The 13201-nt window shown below is 41.8% G+C and overlaps 1 protein-coding gene and 1 long non-coding RNA gene across 2 annotated transcripts in view; one reads left to right on the top strand and one right to left on the bottom strand.

The window, feature by feature from the left end:
- LOC109322311 (histone RNA hairpin-binding protein-like) overlaps positions 1 to 8148 on the top strand; it is a 15539-nt gene extending 7391 nt beyond the window's left edge. Inside the window, exons 6-8 of the mRNA XM_019553374.1 lie at positions 3928 to 4077; positions 6024 to 6108; positions 6946 to 8148. Of these exons, the coding sequence (XP_019408919.1) occupies positions 3928 to 4077; positions 6024 to 6108; positions 6946 to 7062 (352 nt within the window). The 3' untranslated portion in view covers positions 7063 to 8148. The remainder of the gene's footprint in view (positions 1 to 3927; positions 4078 to 6023; positions 6109 to 6945) is intronic.
- Positions 1 to 12006, bottom strand: part of LOC109322312 — a 14121-nt gene extending 2115 nt beyond the window's left edge. The window contains exons 1-3 of the long non-coding RNA XR_002104348.1: positions 11997 to 12006; positions 11206 to 11209; positions 6783 to 6787 (exon numbers count right to left, since the gene is read on the bottom strand). This is a non-coding gene — a long non-coding RNA (uncharacterized LOC109322312). The remainder of the gene's footprint in view (positions 1 to 6782; positions 6788 to 11205; positions 11210 to 11996) is intronic.
- Between the last annotated feature and the right edge of the window lie 1195 nt (positions 12007 to 13201).

Below are 13201 nucleotides of genomic sequence, written 5' to 3'. Positions count from 1 at the left end.
AGTTGAGATGTCCACAAGATCACCTCTCAGCCTTCTCTTGCAGAGGCTGAAGAGATTCAGGTCCTTCAATCGGTCCTTGTAGGGTTTTTTTCTGTAGGCCCTCCTTTGAACCTTTTCCAGGTTATATCTAGATTCCTCTTGAAGTGCAGTGCCCAAAACTGGACGCAGTACTTCAGCTGCAGCCTGACCAATGCTGCATAGAAGTGAAGTATCACCTCCTTAGACCTCTTTGTGATGCACCTACTTATGCAAGAAAGAGTACAGCTAGCTTTACTTATTACTTAATCACATTGGCAACTCACGTTCATTTTGGAATCGACTACAACTCCAAAATCCCTTTCTGCAGTTGTGCTACTTAGAGTGGTACCTCTCAGGCTGTAGGAATGTTTATGATTCTTCCTCCTCAGGTGCAACACATGGCACTTATATTTGTTAAACTGCATCCTATTCTGTTCTGCCCACTTCCCCAGCCTGTCCAAATCTTCCTGGATTTGCTCCCTGCCCTCTAGTTTGTTTACCTCACCCTATACCTCGTCTGCAAACTTGGACAGGGTGCTTTCTACTCCCTCATCCAAGACACTAATGAAGATATTGAACAGTACTGGTCCCAGGACAGAGCCTTGTGGGGGACTCTGCTGCCTGCATTTCTCCAGGTAGAAACCAGTCCATCTACCACCACTCTCTGGGTGTGTCCCATAAGCCAATTTTCCACTCACAGGATTGTAATAACCTACAATGCAACTGTTCAGTTTATTTATAAGAATTGAGTCCAACCCTATGTCAAAAGCCTTTTTAAAGTTAAGTAAATAACATCTACCTTTGTTTCTTCATCCAAGCACTTTGTGACCTGGTCATAAAAAGAACCCAGGTTAGTTAGGCAGGATCTGCCTGCTATGAACCCATCCTGGTTGCCCCTTAGCATTATTTTACCCGCTGATTCCCCCAAAAATGTTATCCTTAACAATTTTCTCAAAGGTCTTGCCAAGGATAGAGGTGAGGCTAACTGGCCTATAGTGACCTGGTTCCTCCTTCTTCCCTTTTTTGAAAATAGGGACCACATTGGCCCTTTTCCAGTCCTCCAGGACCTGCCCTGAGTGCCACAGGGGCTCAAACAGTTGTGCCAGTGGTTCCACTATGATTTCAGCTAATTCCCTAAGTACCCTAGGATGAAGATCATCAAGGCCTGTTGACTTAAATACATCCAACCCCCCCAAGTGCCCCTTTACTAGGTCAGCATGAGCAGTTGGTATCTATCTTGCGCTTACCTAAAGTCCCATTGGGATGCATACTTGTATCCATGTCCAGGAACATGGATGCAAAGAAATCACTTAGGAGCTCCACTTTGGCCATGCTATCTGTTACCAGATGCCCATGTCCATCTTGAAGGGACCCTATGTTACCCTGCACTTTCATTTTGTTTCCTATATATTTAAAGAATGACTTTTTGTTATCCTTAACTTTTGCTGTTGGCCTAAGCTCCATTTTTGCTTTGGGCCTCCTCACTGTTTCCCTGTAAGCTCGAGCCAAGCAGGTATACTCCTCCTTTGTGGCTGCCCGCTGCTTCCACAACCTATAGGCCTCTCTTTTCCCCTCCAGGCTCTCCTGGATTTTCCTGCTCAACCAAGAGGGTTTCTTTCCTCTTTTGCCCCACTTTGTGTACTGGGATGCTCCATTTCTGTTTCTATGAGATCAGTCCCTTGAGAAATGCCCACCCTTCCTGGACTCCCATCTCTCTGATGCTTTTGCCCGTTGGTCCTTCCCTAACTAATCTCCTGAGCTTGTTGAAGTTGGCCTTCCTGAAGTCTAGCACTTCAGCCCTACTAGTTATCTTTTCTTCCTTTTGCCAGACAGTGAACTCTATCTATAGGTGGTCATGATTCCCTAGGTTACCTTGTACCCTAAGTCTTCCCCTGCACCAAATCTGGTAAGGCATACTGGAAACGTTTACCTCCTGTGTTGGGTGAAGGTACTGTAAGCAGGTTAGAAACATGCGTGAACGGGCAGACCTGGCTGCCTGTTTCTCCCAGCAGGCGTCTGGGAAGTTTAGGTCACCCATGACAACCAAGTCCTTTGAGCACACTGCCTCTCAGAGCCTTCTCAAGAATTCTAGGTCTGACTCATCTCCCTGTTGTGGGGGTCTGTAATAGACCCCCACTACCAAGTCCCTTTTCCCAACTCCCCTGTAATTAGACCCATAGTACCTCAGTTTGCCCTTCTTCTAGGCCCAGCTTAACTACAGAATATGTATATTGCTCCTTAACATAGAAAGCAATGACCCCCGCCCCTTTTTTCCTCCACTCTATCCTGTCTGTACAGCCTCAATGCCCACTGCCCAGTCATGGGTTGGGTCCCACCGAGTTTGTTAGCCCAACCAGGTCGAATTCTTTGTTTGCAAGCAGGAGTGCAAGTTCCTCTTGCTTGTTCCTCCTGCTCCTAGCATTAGGGTAGAGACATCTAAGCTCCCCACTAGGTACCCTTAGCACTTCCCCATCTTGATGCTTATCAGGGCCCTTGGTACTTACCTGGACTGTTCCAGCACCTGGCTCATGGTTTGTCATTCCTGGCCTCACCCTGTCATCAACATCCCCATCCCCCGACAAATCTAATTTAAAGCCTTGCATAGGAGATCAGCTAACCTGTAAGAGAACAGATTCTTACCTCTTGGAGAGAAATGTAGCCCGTCTCATCAAAACAAGGCCCTATCTTGGAAGTACAGGTCGTGGTCAAGGTCACTTGGAATATGCCAGCTCTTATCTCTTGTGTGTTTGACTACAGACAGATACCATATTTTCTTGCATACACACTTTGAGAATACAGTATGAACCTTGTTTTTTAAAAAGCAGAGCACAGGAAAAAATATTTCCTTGTAATAACTTAATCAACAGCAGTAAGGGAGCAGAGCCAAATATCCAAATGTTCTGCTTCTTGTGAGTTGAGTGCTAATTCTTCTGCCCCTTGCCAGTAAACATGAAAGTAGACTGTTCTTGTGCTATTCCCAGCAGTTGTTTGGGGTTTTTTGGTGGGGGGCAGGGGCAGGGGAGTGTGTTGTATTCGGGGAGGAAGAGGCGCCAGAGAAATGGAAACAAAATGGTAATAGAGCATTTCTTTGTTGCAAGTTGGACCCTAAAAGATTAGAATGTTTTTATATTTGAAATTTCTGGGTTTGTCTTGGATATTGTGTAGATGTTTGCATACCTAGTGGCACTAATATTGAGTGCCACTACAAGGATCTAGATGACTCTTAGGATCAAATAGCAGTTAGCTTTCAACTTAAATGCAAAATACACATTTAAATGTTTATTCCATTAAAAAAAAAACCTGTAGGAACTTAACTTTTATATATGGATTTTGTATATGTATCATTTTAAGGGAGGTACTGTTTTTATATAGGGTGCATACAGATGTTTGGGGAGGTTAATTGTAAGTTAGCTTCCTTCCTTGCAGATGCTGACTTCCCCTTCCCACTAGCCCTCCCTTTCCCCCTGCCACTTCCTACTTACCTTGCATCAGGTGGCCATTTTTAACTGGTCTAGCCCCCCTGAATGGCTGTACCCAGCCGTAGTGGAATTAAAATTCTCTCTTGGGTCTTAAATTTTGCTGCCAACTTGTAAACCTAATATTGCACTGAAGTATTTGATCATTTGGATTTCTCCCAGGATTGAGGAAGGAAAAACTAAAATAATCCTTTTCTCCATGTTCATGTTTAAGAGCAGCACTACCAAGCTGTACAGCAGTTGAGAATAGCACTTCATATGCTTGTGACAGAGAAAACAACAAATTGTATTGTGTGCTAAAACCAGTAAAGACCAACCCAAGGCATTGAGTCTGAGACTTAATTGGCTTCCACTGCTAGACAAACTGAATTGTTTTAAAGATGGGTTTAACATCGTTTTTTCAAGTTCTCATGACAATTTTCTAAATAAATAGGTGTCATCGAATACCAGGGGTCCATCCCAGGACTCCAAACAAATTTAAGAAATACAGCCGTAGATCCTGGGACCAACAGATTAGACTGTGGAAAGTTGCCTTGCATTCTTGGGACCCTCCTGCTGAAGAAGGATGTGACTTGCAAGCAATGTAAGTATCAATTATGGGAGAGGTTTTTTCTGTTTCATAGTATCTTGGGGCTTAGGGTCGGAAGAGACCTAAACTTCATCCAGTCTGATGCCCTGCCCCAGGCAGGAACGGGTGCTGGGCTCATATCACCCTATCCAAATATCTGTCCAGCCTCCTCTTGAAGACCCCCAAGGTAAGAGAGAGTACCATCTCACTGGAGAGCCCATTCCAGAGCCTGAGACTGTGTTTTGTTTTTTGTTTGTAGTTTCTTTAAAATGTTTGACTACAATATGACTTGTCTATAAAACTTAGTCTTACGCATTTATTTCATCCAAATTATTTAAACTGAGGAATGTAGAACGAGAAAACTGAAGCCTTAACCCAACGGCATAGAACAGTAACAAAGGCTAATGAAGGTATGGAAGAACTGGAGGGCGCAAGGCAAATTTTTGTTTCTTTACATTTGTTGTTTGTCTGCCTCAAACATACTGGTATTGTGCTCTATCACAGTCCTCAAACAGGTTTGTGAAGTTTCTGCTCATGTCAGCTTATATTAAGAATGTTTGTAAAGAATGCCAGAAGGAGATCCTAACTCAAAAGCTGATATTGTGATATTTTAGTTAAAATGATTATTTCATTGTGTGAAACTTAAGCTATAGTTTAAGGATGAATTTTGTACATTCAGACTGCAATTTTTGTTTTCCAAAAGTACAGTAATCCTCAATGTGGGTTTATGTAATTCAGCGTCATATAGGAAAATCTGTAAATGGAAGGATTAGACTAAATTTCCCTGTATGACATTTGTCTTTACTACTTCATCCTGTAGTTCCCTGCCTTGTTCAAATTTTTCTACACAGTACTGATTTAAATTCTTGAAGTCTGGTGCAGCTTGTGCAGTGAATAAGGCAGTATCCTTTGGAACACAATGGGTGTATCTACACATGTGCTTTAATGCACATTAGCCTATTTTGCATATTAAAGCATCACTAATAAAAGTGCTATTTAGTTAATACACATTAAAATAGGCTAATGCACATTAAGCATCACTTAAAAACTGTGCTGTTTAGTTATTGCACATGAAGACAGGCTAATGCGCATTTTCTTAATACCTCACTGTGGAGGTGCTAGATTTAATGCGTATTAACTAAAGTTTAGTAATATACGTGTAGATGTGCTTAGTTACTGTGTAATAAGACAAATAATGCGCGCACGCACACACACGGAGGAAAGGGCAGCAAAGGTTATAAGAGCAACCTAAATTTTACCATTTCTGGCTGTTCACAGCTGAGCACTTGAAAATCTTACGAAATGGTGTGGTACATTTTAAAATGCTGAAAGTATGCAGCACAAGCAGCAGTTAGAGAAGAGAAGGTTGTCTTTGTAGAAGTGGGCTGCTGCTGCTTGAGGTTACCCAGTCTATGAGCCAACTTTGAAGGCACTCATAGAGAGAGAATGTGGCCTGGCTAGCTTGCTTTCCTTACCAGAAGGTAGTTAAGGTTTAACTGTATAGTAATTTTTAAATCCAAAACTATTGATTTGAACACAGTAAATGCTTAGTTTCTGAATTGCCTGTTCAAAACTGCTTTTAAGAAAAATCAAAGCATTTGATTTGGAAGCTGTTGTGAGAAGCCTAGTTGCCTACTTTACCTTAGTAAACGGGGTGGTGAAGGGGTCATGTCTAAAGATTGAAAACAAATGCTGTTACTAGGAGTGCTGTAAAAAGACAGGCGAGAGAGCTTTATTTTTAGTCCCCAATTTCCGGCAGCTTAGGAATTGGACTTTCTTTTTTGCTGCAACTTTCTGGGAGACAGATAAAGAATTCGGGCAACACTATCTGCTCTTCCTGTGTTGCTCTAAGTTTCCTCTGGTGGTTGTTGACAGCCCTCAAATAGTCTGCTGGCGATCTTTAAAGAGCAGGTACAGTTAAAACTTGTGTTTAGAATATAATATTATAACTTTTTTTATAGGACTCCTGTTGATCTTGGTGAGATGGAAACAGAATCCACAGCGAGTAATTCTACTGAGTCTCAAGCAAGTTCTCAGGGCAATGATGTAAGTATAATTTTCTTTTGAACTATTAATTGAAATTACTACACATTTTTAAACCTGCACTGATCAAAACTAGCATTTCCTAAGTGTCAGTTGTCCAGCAGACTATCTATCCAGGGGTGTGAACAGACAGGTTTTTAATTGTTCTCTGGAGTCTGTGATGTTTATTTTAGTTTTAGCCTGTTAATTACTACCAAAAAAGTAAATAAATAAAAGGAGGGGGGAGATGAAGAGGAAAACATTTTTTGGTAGCATTAAAGTATCACTGATATAGCAATGATTTTCTGAGCTCCAGAAAATAATAAAGAGTAGCTCTTAATTGCATTCTTCAAATGTTAACATTAAATATTTCACTCCAAAGTATGCAAGAAAGGAGAGGTTGCTGTCAAACAATTCATTTTGGCTAGACCATATCAATTAGTGAGGCATGATTGGTCTAACTTTCAAAAGCTGAACTCCTCACTAAAGTCTGAATGACAACACAAGTACTTTGTCCCCCTGTGAGCAATAAACCGCAGTACAGGAAAGTGTGTTGCACTGTCCTAGTCCTGCTTCCAGGCTTCTTCCTCTGATGCAGTGCATGCATGTAGTGCTGTAATGTTGTACCCGAGCATCTAACCAATCCCTAAGTTTCAAGACTGTGCCTTTGCAGTTGTAAAGATGGTGATATTGTAAACACTTACTTAAACCTTTTCAGTTTTAAACTAGCTTTGGCTTATTAACACCTAAAATGTAATATTTAGAATACAGTTTTATTAATATAAGTTGCAGAAATAATGAATCCTGATGGTGAAATGTGAGCTGCATTCTGACCTTGTTTATTCACTAATTGTGTTTTAGGATACCTATTCTGGCACTCCCACTAAGGTTAGACATGTTGACTATCAAGTGGAAGGTGAATTTGACCTGGAGGCATGTTTGAGTGAGCCACTTAAAGATTTCAGTTCTGTGAGCTAAACAGCATTCTTTCCCAGGAGTCTGCACACGTTCTTTTTAAAGATTTGGTGGCGTATTAACAAACTAGGTGCTCTCTACTGGTTGATAATGAAGTTTGAACAAAGTTAAGGGTTGCTTCCAAAGTTGTGGTTTATTTTAATTATTTTTCTGGACCAAATTTGTCAAAGAATAGAACTTAAGTTGTGTAACTTCCAGTTTGTCTTTTTAATATATGTATATGAGCTGTTTTTATAAGACTTTTTATAATAGAAACCAGCCAGACTGCTGCCCTTCAGCAAACTTAAGTAGCTGGGTGAACTATCAAGTTGTTTTTCCTGTCCATAGGTGAGTTTATAGTTTGTGCTATTTTGGCAGTCAGCAGAGCAACGTCTTATCCTCAGAAAAAGGATCAGGATATGCAAGTATATTTGAGCATTTGTGCACTGCCCTGCTGCATGCACTGTCTTGACCACAAAGGCCTACCTTTGAGGTGCTTCTTGAAGCCATGGCCTTGGAATCATGCTGCCAATCAGTGTTGATAAACTGAAACTTAATGCAGCTAGAGTGGCCTATATTAACGAGCTTATGAAATGTTCTGTCTGGAGGTAGTTTGCAGCATTGCCTAGTCCTTAATGTTTTTTACTTGATAATTCTATCAATGACAGACCTGTGGAAATGGTTTTGTTCTAAAGGTTTTCATTTTGCCTGACTTTCACAAATGAGAGAAATTCACTTAAAATGCTCTTTGGAAAGATGGGGAAAGGAAATAGTGCAAGATAAATGGGGTTTTAGTGTAGTGAAAGAAACAAGGAAGCAACAACAACAACAAAATCCTGGAATTGTGGCAGTAGTGTTTTAAGAAACAGTAGTCATTTGGTACTTGTAAATAGTCATGGATATTCAATTTGTTTAACACCTGCAGGAAAAAAAACATTTATCTAGGGAAAGCGCTTGACTCTTTTTTTTTTTTTTTTTTTAACTGCTTTAATGTAAAGCTGTTGTAAATGATACCTTTTTGTACAGACTTTCTGCTGAAAGCAGTTAATGTTTCTATTGCTTTTTGTATGAGATGGTGTTTTTAAAAAAATAAATGTACATGTAACTTAACTTGTGACTTGTAATTCTCATTTCATGCTTCAGTTTCCTGTTATCTGCCGTGGCGCGCCCCCCTCCCCCCCATCCCCTGGGTTCTTGACAAAGCTGGATCATCGTGACCCATAGGTGTGTCATTATGATTCTACATAATAACTTCTCCTTTTTTAAGTTGTTTCAATTCGTTTTTTTAACCTAGGAAACTGCAAGTTTGAGTGTCTGGTTTTTTTTTCTTGACTCTCTAATGTAGTTGTAATATCAGAATGTGGCTGGCTTGTACATATGTATTAGTAGAGACACTGCATAATTAGTTCTTTACAGGACCCTGGTCTTATTCAGTGGAGCCGTGTGATCTGGCCGGGAGGATGAATTGGGGTTATGTACTGTACTGAAGGAAGTTGTCCATAGGACTTCCATCACACTTCCTGCAGAAGCTGGATAGTGTGTGGCTGGATTTTGTTCATGAGGCTAATGGCTGCAGAAAGAAAGGATGATCTTGGATCTGAGACTTGAATGTTAACCTGGAGTACTGGATTCTGTCCTATCCTCTTTCAGAGTTCCTTTATGATGTGAAAAAAGTTGAATTACTTAAATAGGCAGGTGATAATTAGGTGTTCTCATTTTCTGGGTGCCAACCAGAAGCCATGGGCCTGTGTATATACAGTTGCAGCTGATCACTGGGAGCTGTGCTTTGAACGTTACTATATTTAATGCTTAAGTGTTCTGAAAAAATCGGGTTATAGGTGCCTTTAAATCAAAGACACAAAATTAATGGACACTTAGTTCTGCTTCCACTTGCCATTTACGAAATGATGATGGTCCCTTGCTCTTCTTTCTTTAGTGTTGTACAGTTCTGAGCCATCCAGATACTATAGTGATAGGCACCATAAGCCTGTGATGAAACTACAAAAGAATCTAAACATGGTGCAGTGAATAAGCAAGATTGCCATATACTGAATAATAAGTAAAATTAGAATATTGAATGAGATTCTATCCTGTTCACTATATGATGTATGAATTCTGTAGGGGGAAAATGCATAAATAACCTAAGTAAGTCTGTCATACTGCAGACATGCACTTGGTGTGAATTAAGATTGTCCATATATATACCTTAACTCTCCTTTTTGCTCTTTTTTTTTTTCAGTGCTTGACTTCAAAATATGGTTTTTAATGTATTTTGTTCAGCTTGAGGATTATCATAAGTTTCCAGACCCTTATTACTTTGGTGACCTCTTTCCTCCATTAAATCTTTTTTCCCTCCCTGGAACATTCCAAGAAAATACTAAAGTTGTCTAATTTGGTCTTACTGCATGGTAATAGTTAATGAAGAATTAATTACAAGTGCGCTGATGCATCAGTCCGATCTCGGATTGGCACCGATACAGTAAATTTTTTTTATATTGGAAACCGGCCTGATATGGCCAGTAATTTGGCCAATAAATGCCTGTGCATAGACGCAGTTGCAACGCAGCACATAGGCGGTGAGGAGCATAGCTCAGCAGCTTGCAGAGCTGTGTGCAGCTGGTAAGTCTGTTGTAGGGAAGGGGGAAGGAAGGGGCATGGGGGCGCCAATCGAGGACTGCCCCCCCCTTCCCTCTGAGAGGAGGAGTGGCACTGGGGCAGGCACTGCCCAGGCAGGGCACAGGACAGAGCCGTGGCTAGTCCAGGGGGTGCGGCTCTTGCTGCTGCATGCACACCAGGAGGGCATGAGAAGAATGTGCCCTCAGATCTGCATGGGCTGGGGCAGTGCTGGCTCTTCTCAGCACACTGGGGGAGGGGGAAAGGTTGAGCCAGGGCTTGTCTCAGGGCAGGTGGCAGTAGCACTGGGACCGGGGGGGTATAGCGAAATTTTGGGGTGGCTGCAGCCCTTCCATAGCCCCCTTCCCAGCGCTGTCGGCACCTGCCCCAAGAACAGCCCTGGCCCAAATCCCCCTGCCCCCTTCCTACACTCTGGGAAGAGCCCAGCGCTGTCCTGGCCCCAGTCCACAGCAGCAGCCACCCCACTCTGTAGAGATCTAGGGGGGGCACGCCTCCCCCCATACCCTTCTAGGGTGTGTGCAGTGGCAGGAGCTGCCCCCTCCCATGGATGAGCTACAGCTCTGTCTCACACCTACCCCTCCCCAGCTGTGCAGCGCCTGCCCCAGCCCCACTCCTCCATTACTGCAGGGGCCTTAATCTGCTCCCCACGCCCCTTCCCTTCCCCTTCCACCACAGCCAGTTTACCAGCTGCATGCAACTCTTCAAGCTGCCTGGCTGCGTAATGGAAATCGGATCCATATCAGCTGACATGCCTCCTTAAAAATTGGCTATTGGTATCAGCCCCCAAAATCTCTATTGGTGCACCCCTAGAATTAAGTTGTTGCCCAAGACATTAGGCTTCTAAGGAGTCTCTTGTACAGTACCCATCTCAAAAATATGCTACTATTATACAGAACACCCTCCATCTCAATCAATATACTATAGTGGTGGATCTGAAAGCACTAAAACTACCAAACTGAATTGCCAACAAGTTGCTGAACCTTCAGAAAACAATCAAAACGAGGGCAGAACTAGGAACAGACTGGGGAATTGGTGACTGAGGTCCTTTCCCAACTATTATTCTGATTCAGGCCGCTACTTAGTAAGCAACTCTTTCTTTTCAAATACCGAAACCATTTTCTTGGCTTTTCTTTCCATAAATTACTTTTTACAGAGACTCATCAAATATTTATCCATATGGATCTCATGCTTGGTTCTATTATGCATGCACAAGCTATTTGAATTTTTGAGGATGCAGTGTCTGCTGGTGCTGCATCTCCATCTGAAGGCCCTTGGTAGAGACCCTTTTTTCTTCAGACCTTCAACATAATATTAGCAATGTTGGTTAGCATTTTTGTAGTGTCACTGTTTCTCTGCGATTTTAAATGTGACTGGTAATTATTTAATCTAGGTTGGCTGTTACTCTACTTTTCTTTAAAAAGTAAAAAAAAAAAAAAAAAATTAAAAAAATCCAGTATGAAAGAGAAGGCTCAGTCTTCTGCTCTCTTAGTCTTAAGCTATTATAGAGGAAACCACTCTATTTGAATCCAAGACGAGGCTTTTTTCCCCTGTTCAGCAGGAGAGTGGGGGAAGAAACCTTGTCTTAGATTTGAGCACTGGCCTGGGGCAGGCAGCTGCTGCAGCTCCAACTCCAACCCTGACCCGAGTGAGATCATGCTATGCAGGGTTGGTAGTATGCAGGGGAGATGTTTGATATACTGGGTTGGGGAAAGCATGGGATGTTCATAATTTCCATGTATAGAATCTAATAACTGAGGGGTTGTCTTGGATTTAGGTAAATGTAGTAACTAGATTTCAAGCGTGCACTCTGGAGGCTTCTGTGGCACTCAGGATGGGTACTCCAGTCCTCTTGTACTACTTTGGCAAAAGTAGTGTTGACCTTGGAGATGTCTCTAAATATAACTTTTCTGGAGCACTCCAGTGCTTCCTTAGACAGCGAGGAGATGACAAGACAAAATCAGCAAATAGTTTCAGCCAAAAAAAGTGAAAGTTTTTTTTAAATGTCAAAGCATTGCTTTTTGGTGGCTTTTTTTTAATTGGACCAATTTTATACAGTCAATCCAATAAAAGGTATCGTCCAAAAGCCCTTGCTTCTTGCATATTTCCTGAGCTACGACAACATTTTAACTCTGCTAAAACATTGTTTTGACATTTCCTAAATTAAACAGTCCCAGCATTTCTAAATATTTTAACATTTTCATAACGTTTTATTTAAAGTTGACCTTGTTAAACTTCTTGTCTCTTAACTTGAACATGAAACACAACCAGGTCTGGAGTCTAGCAAACATTCTGAGTTAACAAAAAGCAAATTTTTCTTCTGTTACTAGGGAAGGGAAAAAGGCCAGTGTTCATTTCTATTTTAGTTGAACTGTTGGTGTGTTGGGGTTTTTTTGTCCAAAAAGTCTGTATTTGCACAACTCTAATCACTGAAGCACTTTTGAGCTGGTGCGTCGGTGCCAGAGGTGTCCACCTTCAGTTGCATAACTTGAAAAGGTCTCTTAAGTCAATTCTCGTGTATCAGTCTTGAAGGTCTTGGAGGGATCTCTGGCTTGGATCAGTTTGTTAGTTTGTGGTGCTGTGTCATTTGCCTGCTTAGCACCCATTAGTTACATCAGGACTTATTTAGCAGCCATAACTTCAGGTGGCTCTTTTGTCCAAGAGTGCATTGTTTCCTTACTCCACAGTAGATACATTACTGAAGGGTGTAAATAATGTCCCTCCTCTCTGCCTACCCTTCTCCCCCTGCTTCTTGATTTATTTATTTAGTTTTTTAAGGAGCCCCTTCTTGGTACCTTCAAAATAATGTTAACAGTGTTGGTGAGACACTGTCTGAGGCCTTTTAGCTGTTGATTGATGAGGATTATCTTTTTAATTATCTCAGCTTGAAGGAACGCTCTCATGTTGGTTTCCCCTTTCCTAGTTTTATGAAGCGCTGTGTTTTGCTCTTGAGGCTCATGCTGAATCCTGTGTGGACCAATTCGTCTTTCAGATTTCCTTCTCAAAGTCCATCCACCCTCAGGGCATAGTGAAACTTCACACGCTTGACGTCATAAAAAACACTATCACATTACCTTAACGGGATGAAAAACATCCAGGAACATATCTTGAACTGCTTATGACTTCGGAGATAATGTCTTAAAATTTTAGACCCTAACAAACCAATCGATGTTTCTAATCTGGCTTCCTGTGTCTCGTGGGCTACCAAATTTTCATGAATAAGTAAGTAAGAAAGACATGCACCTTGTTTGGGGGACATGGAACGAAGAGAGAGATTTACCTGATACAGCATGGGTCTACTGGGCACTTATACACCTGAAGGGCCTCTCTAATTAGCACATGTCAGAGCAGACTTGATTAATCAAGTCCAGCAGCCTCTGTCGTGTAGATGTCAGCATCCCCCCCCCTTCCCGTTTCAGAATGGCAATGGGGACACTTCAACTAAAGCTCGTTGGACAAGCTTTAAAGTGCCCATGTGTGACACTGGGTGCTTTAATTAGAGCGGATCTGAGAGCTGCTCTAATTAAAAGTG

This window comes from Crocodylus porosus, unplaced genomic scaffold (genome assembly GCF_001723895.1).
Source record: "Crocodylus porosus isolate Cpor-Errol unplaced genomic scaffold, CroPor_comp1, whole genome shotgun sequence".
Classification (NCBI taxonomy): Eukaryota; Metazoa; Chordata; order Crocodylia; family Crocodylidae; genus Crocodylus; species Crocodylus porosus.
This window is presented reverse-complemented; position numbering and strand designations above follow the sequence as displayed.